The following is a 12444-nucleotide window of genomic DNA, read 5'->3' as shown; positions in this document are numbered from 1 at the left end:
AAAAGTTTTGTTTTGCTTAATGTACCTGATGGTGAGAAACAGAGTGCTTTTTTCCAGGAAATGAATGCACAAAACATAAGAGCTCAGATGCACAGTCCTGTATCAAAAATACGTGACAAAGGCCTAGTAGAACTCCACTGATTAGAGTCACTATAAAAATAAATAGAATCAAATTATCTAAGGAAAATGCAACCAAACCCAGTACCTTTTTAATCTTCAAAAATGACGTGTAAGTAATTGATGAATAAACCATGATCAGTCCAGGTATCTCATACAATTCCATGAGAGTTGTAAAGATAATTTTTTTTTTTTTGTACAATGAACATTATTGAAAGCTTTAGTCCTATTTCTAGTTGTACACAACATTGGAAAGGTAACCTTTGCACCACCTTATCTACCATACCACACAGTAAATATGACTAATGAATACTTAAGGTATTAGACATAAAAGTACCGGATATGAGAGGTCAAAAATGTTGTAACCTTAGAGCATTGTTTCAGTCACTGCAGATACATGCAGTCATCTGGCTTATTCTAACAGATCACATTTCAAGGATATGTCACAGCAAGCAGCACCATGCTGTTGAATTAAGGAGGCCAGGTAATTGTGAGAAGGGACAAGAAATCAGCTTTTAGCTTCACTCACAACTTCTCAGCTGACTTATTTATCTGCTCTTTAGACCTCATTTCATAGTAACAATTGCATTTGGGTTTATTATTAATACAGGCTAAAGCATCCTTAAACTTGGGAGAAATGTATTCTACTGAACTGATTACGGAGGAATAAAACCCAAAAATAAACCCTCCCTTTACAATGAAGAAAACAATGAATTTGTGGTTTTTAGGTTTTCAGGGTTTATTAGCTCCTATATTAGTGGAGATAAAAATCTGTTTTAAAGGGATGAATAGCTGATTTACAGGTAAAATTATAATTATGATGAAATTGATAGATATTTAGCAAATAATTGGCAAGACCAATAAGTTGGTAAGAAGGTATAACCCCAAAAATTTAATGCCTTTGAGCCTTTCCAAAACTGCATTTTTATAAAGCTGAAGGTAAAAGGAGAAACCCAAGCTATAAAGTACTTAATTTCAGCTTTAAATGGCATAAAGAATATGAAACTCTTATTATTTACATCCATTTTCAACCCCTATTTAACACGAAGAAAATCAATTTTAAGCTTTTAATGGTGCTGAAATGAGTATTTCAGGTCTTACCCTGATGTCTTAAATCTGATTTTCAGAAGCAGCTGCTTTCCATACAGGCACCTAAACAAAGGCTTGTCTTTCAAGGGCGTCTGGTATCTCCTGACTCCCAGAGTGAGGCACCCATGGCCAGATTTTCAAGTTCTTAACATAGTCATTGCTGAAAAACAGGTCCATGTTGACAATGTGCACGCTCAAAGTGAGCCATCTACTACTTAATTCAGCAGAGCTGCTTGGGATCTGCAATGAGATCAGATTCTGGCTCTTTATGTCTCTGTGTTTCTATGAGGAAGAGCAGCTTTAGGATTCAAATTTCTTTTGAATTTCTGTTTTGAACTGGATTTTTTCCTGTTAAAAAAGGAAACCTTCTCTGGATTTTGTGGTTTGATTTCAGTCCCTCTTTCATTTGTAATTTTCCATGACTCTCTGAGGTCTAATAATAGAAGAACATTTCCTCCACAGATATCTTCAGCTTTCTTTTTCACTTGGATGAGAGTTTTCATGAAACTTAGTGTCCTACCCAGTCTGAGATTTCTGTGCCTGTGTTGGGCTGAACTGGCTCATGAATTCACAAACTACTGGTGAAGATCAATTAGAGTCTTATATAGAAATGGCATGACCATGTAGACACTGTTTCTTGAGGAAATCAGGCTAAAAGTAACAAGAAAAAATTTATTTTCTCCTTCTCTACTAATCAGCTATATCCTACCGAAGCGTTGCTGAGTACAGTATGCTCATAATTTCTAGAAATATAATACCAGAAAATCTGAGATAGAACAGTATTTTTCTTTCCTCACTGCTCATTGCTGTTTAAGACATGAACTCTGTGGCCCTGACCCGTTCTTTTGCCTCCATATTTTTACTTACTGTCACGTGGAATATTTTCCTTGGGGATGTGGAACATAAGTGAACTGGCATTTAATGAGGATCTAGGACTGAAATAGGGTTTTCCCAACCTGAAAGATCTTATTGTTTTGCCCAGTCTGATGCTACAGGAGGAAGTGCCATGTGGCCCTGCTCTCTCCTGCTGCTTCTGCTTTGGAACTGTAGGCATCACTACAAGGTCTTCAGGACTGGTCTCTGCAAAACACTGCTTGGCCCGTGAGGGTCTTCACCTTTGTTTTACTGACTCAAGGGGGAGGATTGTAAGCTCAAGCCAAACTTTTTTTACCTCTTTAGGTCTCTTTGTACCTTTTCTCTGTAAGAAAGGACTAAGTGAACCTTCCCTGCAGAGTGCCACAGATTTGGCTGTGGGAGAGAGAAGTTTGCTAGTGACAGAATGAAAATGGTATAAACAAAAATATACTTTGTTTAATGAACACTCTTTGCATAAAGTAATCTAGCAACCAACCAAACTAAACAGCTTTAGTTACAGAGAGGAAACAAATCTTTTCATGCTGCAAAAGATATCTTGTGAATCTTTCCCTGGGGCACAAGTTCCAACCCACTTGTTATTTCAAGAGAGAAAGAGATCTTTCTCTACCACTTTCAGAGCTCTTCCTCCAAGTCCCTTTTGGCAACCATATGCTCAGCATTCAGGAATGTTCCTGCTGTGACATTCTTCAGTCCAGTTTGCCAGCTAATTTATCATTGATTGAATGATCCTCTTTTAAGTTTTTGTCATTTAAAAATATGTTCTCCTTTTAATATAATTTCATATTCCATCAGCATTAAGAAATGTTATACTCATTCCTTCATTAAGATAAATACTAGAGGAAAACAATGTTTTTTCTGGAGTTGATAAATTGATATAAGTTGTTTCCTTGATATGTTGAAAACCAGAACAATTCTGTTTTCTGTAGAGCTGAGAGCTCTTTTTTAGAAAAAAAAAAACAAATTTAACAAAGAAAATATCCCCTCCAAAAAAAAAAAAAACAACCAAACCACCAAACCCAACATCAACAAACAAAACCCAAACCCCCCACAGAAAACAAACTCACATTTCAGTTCTTGGTCCACATTTATGTGGAGAAATGATTAAACCTCTTTTTATTGTTTGTTTTTTAGAGTGCAAGCAGATCTAGTAAGTACAGATATAACTTTTGCTGCTCAATATAGCATCTTCCTTACAAATTTTGTGGCTGGACAGTGCTGTTTCAGTTTGGTCTGCTGCTGCCTTCAGCAGTTTCAGTACACACTTGTGCTTTGGTTGTATCTTCCCATACTATGGTACTCTTGCCACAAGTTCTATGTATTCATTAAAGTGTGATGTCAAAGATTTTTATAAACCAAGTCTTCACCTTGACTAAATTCTGAGATACAGCCTGCTGGGGATACAACATACTTTGAGAGCTGTTTTTCTGATGTTCAGCATTGCCCAGAACTGTATCCAGTCCTTCAGAGACCAGGTAAAATCTCTCTGATTCCTTTGGTTCACTATTTACTAGGAAAAGTGGGTTTGCCTGCCTGGGTGGAGTATTCATTACAGTTTGTAAAGTCTGCTTTGTTTTAGATACGTGTGTTAGTGTAAGTCATATCTCTTAAGAGTGTGGGTTTTGGCAGTGTTTGATACTGGCAAGAGCCCTAATGTGATACAGAACTGGCAGGAGTGCTTTTGCTGGTATGGAATATACTCTGAGGCCTGGAATAAGTAAAAACAGCCAGAACTGCTTTTGCCATCTTTGCTATATTATTAAACATTTTCTAGCATAGTTCTGTCAGAGGACCAGTTTTCACCCCCACTCTCCTCTTGGTTATTAATTGTTATTTTATTGGGAGGAATGTCCAAGCTGCTACCTGCTGTATAAATATCTTTGGCCTGAACATGTTCTGCCAGGTAAGTTTTTCTACCATTTGCAGGAAGGGGCAGGGGAAGAATTATATATTTGACCATGTCCAGAATCCAGTGGATTCTTTATACCCAGAATGTCCTGACATTGAACCTTTTTCTCCTCTCCCAGATGCAATCATAAATCATAGTGTAGTGACCACAGCTAATTTGTGTTGGAAATAATTACAGAGGTAACTGTCACATAGCCTATGGCTAATGGTGCCCCTCTTCTAATGTCTTGATGGGCAAGGAGTTTGTGTGGAGTCTGTATTTGTTTTCTCATGAGCTTTAGGAACAACTGAAACAAATGGGATGAGGATGAAACACAGTGTAAAGTGAGGCCTTGGTGTTTCCCATGCTTTGGATGAGAGCTGCAGCAAACAGACACAGGTCCAAGAGCATATGCTAATTCTGCCCCAGCTATTCCATCTGCTGCAAGCAAATAAAATGTGTTTACACACAGAACCCAAGTGTGCCCTTTGACCCTACAGTCATTGCTGGGTTCAGCCCTCAAAATATGCAATAGTTTAAATACTACATCAGTGAAGGGGAAAGCACATACTGTAATCAGACAAGAAGCAAAGACATGGCTGCCACTTCCCATGCATGTTATGTTACTTCAAGCCATCATGTGATTTTTTTATGCTCTCAAACACTCCAGCTTCCTGCCACCACTACCAGTAAGATTACAAAAGCTGAAGGATGTGGCTTGGTGGCATTCACCCACCTCCAAAGCGAGGTTAAGTATCCTGTGGTGTTGCTTTTGCCCTGGAGTTGCCAGCTGCTGGAGACCAGCTCTATTGCTATTGCTACACTTTTTCTGGGCTCTGATGGACTGACCCATCATGTCTGGATTTCATCCAGGCCTTGCCATATACATGTCCTCCCAGCTTCCAGACTTCTCATCTTGGAATTATCGTCATTCATCCTTCTTCTGTTCCAAGAGATTTCTCCACAAATTCCACTGATTTCAATGACAGAAATATATCTGAGAAGTGGGTAAAACAGAGCAAACAAAAAAAAGGAAAAAATATTGCCAGATGAGCCTGTCAGCATCTGCTGTTGGTTTTGTCTGTGTGTACAGCATGCATGTACAACCAGTGCAGTTAATTAAACCCATGAAAGCGCTTATTAACTGTCCACATATTATTTAGCATTCCTAAGGCCTAGGAATCTATATCTCTTTCTGGAAGACTTTGCTCTGAAAGCGAGTCAAACTGCAGAAAACTGCAGTTTCTCATCAAATGATGTTCAAAAAAAAAAAGTTGTTGCAGTGCCTGGGTTTTTGAGGAGTCTGGAAGTGAAAGCTGACCGGTCAGAACTGTTTCTGGAGTGGTAGCAGACTATGCAGTGCTGTCTTTTAAATATCTGGTTTGGATGCCTTCAAGGTAAACTTTATTATGCAACAAGATACAAGTGGTAGACTTTAATAAATATGTGGGAACTAATAGATGGTCACCCTGGCATGGAAAACCCAGATAGACTAGGTTATTAATACTTGGGCCCTTTTGTAGTTAGGAGTTTTCCAGTGCCTAAAGGGATGCTACAGGAAAGCTGAAGAGGGACTTTTTAAAGAAGCATGTAGGGATAGGATAAGGGAAAAAGGCTTTAGACTGAAAGAGAATAAGTTTAGATTAGATATTAGGAAGAAATTCCACACTCAGAGGGTGATGAGGCACTAGAACAAGTTACCCAGAGAAGCTGTGGATGCCCCATCCCTGGAAGTGTTCAAGGACAGGTTGGATGGGACTTTGAGCAACCTGATCTAGTGCAAGTTGTCCAGACCAAATAATTTTATGATTCTATAGCTTTATGAGACCCAGAGATCAACTCAAATCTTGTAGATGTTTTATGAGTCACCAGGGTCCCAACTGCAGCTTTATGGGTTCTAAACTCGTTTTCTACCTGAAAAACAGCTGTGAGGGTTTTTAATTGAGTATTGATTAATATTTTAATTGAATTTTGATTAATCCCTACAAACAGGGATGTTAAAAATCATCAGCCTAAATTTAAAGTCTTTCTGTTTAAGGTAAAATACCTCTAATATTTTTTTAAATTGTTCTTTATTCAGAAGAATGGATTGATAAAAACATCTGGCTCTGAAAATTCTTCTACTTTTAACCAACATTTCTTTTCTGAGGTAATGTTCCATTCAGAGAAATTAAGCCTAGGAAAGGTACCTTACCTAAACAGAAATTTTAAAGAGTAGTCTGATATAACAGAAAAGGGATTAAAATTTAGAGTTTAGGTCACCAAAATCCTAATTTATTATTAGATTATATTAGTATGACAGTGAGTTTCAACTGGTTTGGGTTGTCATTGTCATTAGTATTAGACACACATGAAAGACATTATCTACTTCAAGAAAGCACAAAAAAACCAGAAAATGAAACATAGAACACAAATTAATACTTGCTTTCTTAATAGCTCTGGATAAGCCTCTAAATGTCACTGGAAATTTTTCCCTTCTCTTCCTGGTGTCTGACAGGGCTTATCTGTCCTACATTTTCTATTTCCAGATCTTATTTTTCCCAACTATCCCTTTAAAGAAACAGTGGTAGTAGAAATCACCCAATTTTTCTGTAACTGGCAGTTTTAGCAGAGAGTGAATAACACTGCTATATTACTCTAACATCCTGCTTCTGACAGCAGGATAAAGCTCTTTTAAAAATCTTGTTGCTTAAATCATTTGGAGATGGGGCATCTCTTTCTTCATCTTGGTCACATATGGTAAGGTGGGAAAGGCTATTTGCTGGATTGGGTGGAAGAGAAAGTGTTCAGTTCCCTGAATGCTGCTGTAATGGATAAAACATTTAGTTGAAATAGTTGGCCATTTCAACTTCATTTTTTTCAGGATGAAACTGTTTGCTGAGTTTCACCCCACTTTGCTTTGCTGTCAGATCAAACATAAGCACTTATTTTGGCAGGTTGCTTATTTTGCTTATTTTTGTTGGAAATTTCCCACCAATTAACACTATTCATAAACATCCAGGATGCTGCCTTTCTCATTTTTTTTATCCTGTCTGACTTATACTTCAACTTTTTGAATGCAGGTTTAGGAAGCCTGTGAAACCTCTTTCCATGGAAGGGGGGTTTCTGCTGTGAGTCATTAGAGTCATAAACCCACAGGTAGCAAATAAAAACAGGATAGGCAAATCATCCCTTCTCCAAGTCCCTGTGACCTTCCTGGCACGTTTTTCTTATCTGTCTGTTCCTGTAACCTTTGTCCTTCTAAACTTTATTCTATGAAATTCTTAAGTCGCTGAAAAAAACACCTGCAGTATAACTTATGGGAAAATTTACTATTTTCTAAAGGGGCTAAAAAGGAATGTTTTCCTCCTCATCCTGCCAAATGTTTCTGAATTCCCTCCTCTGTAGATATGTTATGTTAGGCCACTGCCTCCCCTCCTTCACTTGCTTCCTTATATCCAGTTGTCTGATTCTCCCACATACACAGAGATGCCTAAACCGGTCATACAGGTTCAAGCAATTTCAGTCACAGTATTCACTGCCAGTAAATCTAATTATTTCTAACTTGACCTTAATCAGAAGGCCATTCTTTGAACCCCTCCCAGCAATTCAGTATATCTACAGCATGGCATGTTAAAGTAGAAAATCCTCAGTCTGTTCCAGTGGCACACAAGGAGCACATGCTTCCTCCTTCTCCTCTGCTTATCTCTCTCCCCCTAAGGTGAAACTTCCACACCACCTCCCCTGGTTTCAGGTGTAATCATAAACCAGCTCAAGGCAATTATGGGTAATGTAGTCCCGTGGCTCACGCCTGTCTGTTTGAACCAGCGGTGCCAGGTTCCTGCTAGACTGCACATTCCAGCAGGCATTGCTCAGCTCTCCAAAGAGGGAAGCTCGCCAGGTGTGCTCCAGCACCACCTGAACCCTGAGCACGCCAGAGTGTTTCAAAGCCAGAGCAGGAATAAGTGCTCCTTCAACAGTACTGATGTCTTGAACAAAGACATAATTTGGATCTAGGGAAAAGCTCTTCGTTTCCAGAATGGTGAGTTTGCTTTTTTTTCTTTCAAGTATCTTTTGCTGGTTACATTTAAAATATATTGGAGGATCTGAAATATCAGAGTAGTTTTTTGCCTAACACTATTGCATCAGTCCAATACTACCTTTTGGCCATTGCTAGTTCCAGGTGCTACTGGAGAAGGTGCAGAACTTACAGACATTTTGAATGGCATGACATCGTAGCCCAGGGTGATTTGGGATGTGTGGAGAAAGGCACTTGCTAAGTGCTGGTGATTGCCTTTGCTGAGAACATAAGTAATGACGACCCTCCTAAAATTTTTAATCAGTTTTAAGCTCTCCTTCTCTGTCTTTTTACTTCTATGAAATGAGCTGCTGTAGATCCGGGTGTGTGTGCATGCACCTCTGTGGGCTTTGGGTTTTTTTGCTGGTTGATTGGTTGGTTTGGTTTTATTGAAGCACTATAAGAGCTAAAACAGTCCATGCTTGCAGCTGTTGGGTTGGCCTCCAGCTTTTGAGTTGGAGATCAGAACGGTGAACACCCCCTAACAATCCTCCCTGAGAACAAGGCATCCATTAGAAGTTAGAGAAAGAGAGTTTAAAGAGCACATATACTTTTGGAAACTAAAATTTTCATTCTCTATTAAAAGAATCCTTGAAAGGTAATATCTCCAGCCTAAATGGAGGCAAGACCTATCATGCTGACATACCTTGAGCCAACTCCCTCTACAGCTAAAAAATAACAAGCAGAGCTGGCTGGTGTGTTTAAAAATAGAAAGATTTAAGTCAAAGGCAAAAAAAGAAACAGCTCTTGTTCTTTTTCTACCTGTTATTACCACTCAGCTAATACTTCTTTTTCATATGGAGGTATTTTTTAAGAAGAAAGATCAAAATGTTAACAGGTTGGGAATAGTTTTTGACTGGCATTATTATGAAAGGGAAATAGGTGTCCTTCTGAGTAACTGATACAGGGAGAGGAGAAGTGAAGGAATTATTGCTGCTGGGTAGATCTTGGGAGGTGCAAATTGCCACACTGGCAGCACTTTCCCTGGCCCAAAATAATGTATTTGACAGTAGTAAATAGAAAAGGCTCTGACACTGAATTTATACTCCGAAAACAGCTGCAGATTGTCTGTGTTGGGTGGGACATACACAAAGGGATTAACAGCACAAGTTCAAGCTGGTTATTGACGTGTTAGAATCCAGAGTTTGGTGTTTGCCTTGGGTACATTAACAGCCAGGAATACCTACATTTGTATTCACTACTACAACAATGTCCTGTGGGAGTGTGTTCAACAGGCTAATTACACCGAGTCATAGAATCAAAGAATTGCTTAGGTTGGAAAAGACCCCTAAGAACATAAAGTCTAACCATTACACCAGCACTGCCACGTCTGCCACTAAACCATGTCCTGAGAGCCACACCTATACATCTTTTAAATACCTCCAGGGATTGTGACTCCACCACTTCTCTGAACAGCCTGTTCCAAGGCTTGACAACCCTTTTGGTGAAGAATTTTTTCATAATATCCTATCTAAATATTACCTGGAACAACTTGAGGCCCTTTCATTTTGCCTAATTGCTTTCTAGCTGGGAAAAGAGACTGACCCCTACCTCACTACAGCCCCCTTTTCAGGTAGCTGTAGAGAGCAATAAGGTTCCCCTTGAACCTCCTTTTCTCCAGCCTAAACAACCCCAACTTCCTAAGCTGTTCCCCAAAATACTCGTGTTGTACACCCTTCATCAACTTTTTTTTTGTCCTTCTTCGAACTTGCCACAAGATGTTGTAATAGAAGGTTTATTTAACATTTAAATATTTCGTTTAAGTTCTTGTGCTGTCTCGCTTCCTTGTCTTTCTCCTGTTATTATGAGAATGGCTAATTGGGTTCAATTGCACACTTTGTTATTTAATGTTTTTGTAACTCTTTATCATAGTGATTTCTCCCTTTGGCCCAGGAATATTTGTGTTTGGTGGACTATCTGTGCGAGATTTTTCTTAATGGTATCTGGGGGAAAAAAATAAACAAAAACCTTTGATGCTCACTATCTCTGAATTTGGATGCCATTCTTCTCTATTTTTCAAAATAGATAAACTCAAGATCCTTGAGAAACTACAGGTGTTCATGCTACTGTAAACTTTGGCACAAGTCCCTGCAGGGAAGTCCACCCTTGAAATATGGATACAAAATATGTGGAACAAGCACCAAAAACTGACACAGTGCAGAAGTATAAGTCATACTGCTGTAAAAGTCAAAAGACTGGCTTTTTTTGGATAGAACAGACAATTAATTATCCTAATCTGATGGTCTCTAGAGGATGTCCTCCTGTCTGAAAAGCTGAGCTCTGAAGTAGTGGCAGCTGTAGTTCATCATGACATGTTGCATATCACCACAGACATGGTGCATACTTGTAACAAAATTTGTAAAACAATAAGCATAATTCTGTCTGGAACTATAGGCTCTTCTGTCACTTCTACTGCATAGATTTGTAATTTACCTCACAGGTCCCACAATGGAAAATAAAACATTATTTGGAAAGATAAAAAAGCTACTTGAATATCATTCCTTTCCTGATGTCCCATGTACTGCTGCTGTCCCCAAATGTTTAGTCAAGTTTTACCTTAGACCTTTTTAACTTCTATGGAAGCCTTCTCATCTCTTGCCCTCTTTCTGGAATTATTTTCAGTTCATCTCCTTCAAGTCTGCAATTTCAGGAGAAAATAGGTAGGTTTTTTTCAGAAACTGAATTCAAGAGTAAAGTGATATCATATGCTAATGGAAAACATTTACTTCAATTAGCCCCGCAGTATTTTACCATCTTTTCATCTGCTTCTCTGTACAGATGAGTATCCCATTTGCATTTATGCACATCCTTTTTAAACAGCTGAAGGTCATGCTTAAGCTTTTCCTAAGAAATTTTGACTAGATTAGAAATCAATGTTTACGAGTAATTTCAAATTGTTCCTTTGAGACCACTTTTTCTTATCTACAACAAACCTAATCTCACACTGTCTGATTTGTTAGGCTTTCCCATAGTTCTTCTTAGTCTAGTGTTAATAATCTCAGTAATTTTGGTTTGTGAGCAAACACAAAGCACTCTCCACTGACTTTCCCTTTTCACCCTCCAGAATTTCCTCAAAGAGTCTATTGTGTACTTCAATATGTGGGGTCACCGCAGTACATCCCTACCAAGGAGCAGCAGTGAAGCTGAATCAGGGCTTTGAAACACTGAAAGCACCAGAAAACTGAAACATTAGTGTAGCTTGTGGCAAAAGAGGTTTTGGGCTCTGGTTTGGTGCACTTTTGGTGATGAGCAAAAGTTTTTAGGTTTGGAGGTACATGAAATTTTATAGAAGCAGTATACTCATTATTTGCTATAAGAATAGGAGTCCTTTTCTTGTGCATCTGAAGTTCACCTTGTAAGCCAGCCTGATCAAGGAGAAGATGGCTGACTATTTAGCTGAAAACTATATTATATGCTGCCTCTCCCTTGCTGTGTGAGTGACTCTGCAGGCTGAAATGCTCTGAAATGCTCACAGCCCAGAAGAGAATAATTGCGGCCTTATGTCTGGGATATGTACTTACAAAAGACTTTAGATGACAATTATTTGAGTCTAAAATGTAAAGAGTAGACTATGTTGCCATTTTCTTCAGCTCTCTCAATCGGGAAAGGACATTTTTGAATTATTAGAGAAAGTCTGCTTTCACTGGAGACTCAAAGTAGTTACAAATCTTTGTGCTCTTCTTTGCTGCACACCTGTGAGATGGAAAGCTGCCACTTCACTTTGGGTAGCTCCTTGAACTCCATTTAAGCTTGGTAATGGCTCCATGCTGCAGAATGGGCTAGTCTCCTTTCTCCTGCCCAGCCATTGCTTCCTGCAGGCCAGCACAGGAGGACTCTGAGTCATTGTGCCTGGACCAGCTCTGGTGAGACCAGATAAGCACCAGTGTTGATGCAAAGGAGATGCAAGACTGCTGTTTTCTGGAGCAGCCAGACAGCCAGCCACCAGTCAGATGGCATCCCCAAGACCAGGCTTAGCCTCAAGCACAATACCACATGATCTCATTTATTTTCTAACACTTTGAAGACTTGGGAGACTTGACCCTTCTTCTATTCCAGGTTTGCTCTAAACTAATTCTTTAATCTCTCTCTCTCTCCCTCCATGGAGGCATATAATATTTCCCTGCATTAAATGGGGGGGTTCACAAGTATTTAAATTGATTTAAATGATTTAAATCATATTGGTTTATACTTTAATCTGCACTGACCTTTAGTTAGATATAATGATATTATTTCAGGTTTCATCTGTACCTACTAATAACTGCCAACAGCCTTGCTTGTCCATTGTGCCAGTCATCCTGTGATCATGCCAAAGGAAGCAGCTCCTTTCCCCTGGCTGAACAAGCTGTATCGTAAAACATTCGTGTAACAACTTGACAAGGAGTTGTTCAAGCTCTCACCTGAGCCTACGTCTGTAAAAAAT

General features: G+C 39.0%; 1 protein-coding gene across 1 annotated transcript in view; it reads left to right on the top strand.

Annotated features, from left to right (window-relative positions):
* Nucleotides 1-7660: 7660 nt before the first annotated feature.
* MACC1 (MET transcriptional regulator MACC1) overlaps nt 7661-12444 on the top strand; it is a 37992-nt gene continuing 33208 nt past the window's right edge. Inside the window, exon 1 of the mRNA XM_059844423.1 lies at nt 7661-7988. Within this exon, the coding sequence (XP_059700406.1) occupies nt 7986-7988 (3 nt within the window). The 5' untranslated portion in view covers nt 7661-7985. The remainder of the gene's footprint in view (nt 7989-12444) is intronic.

Source organism: Haemorhous mexicanus, chromosome 1 (assembly GCF_027477595.1).
Source record: "Haemorhous mexicanus isolate bHaeMex1 chromosome 1, bHaeMex1.pri, whole genome shotgun sequence".
In the NCBI taxonomy this organism is placed as follows: domain Eukaryota; kingdom Metazoa; phylum Chordata; class Aves; order Passeriformes; family Fringillidae; genus Haemorhous; species Haemorhous mexicanus.
This window is presented reverse-complemented; position numbering and strand designations above follow the sequence as displayed.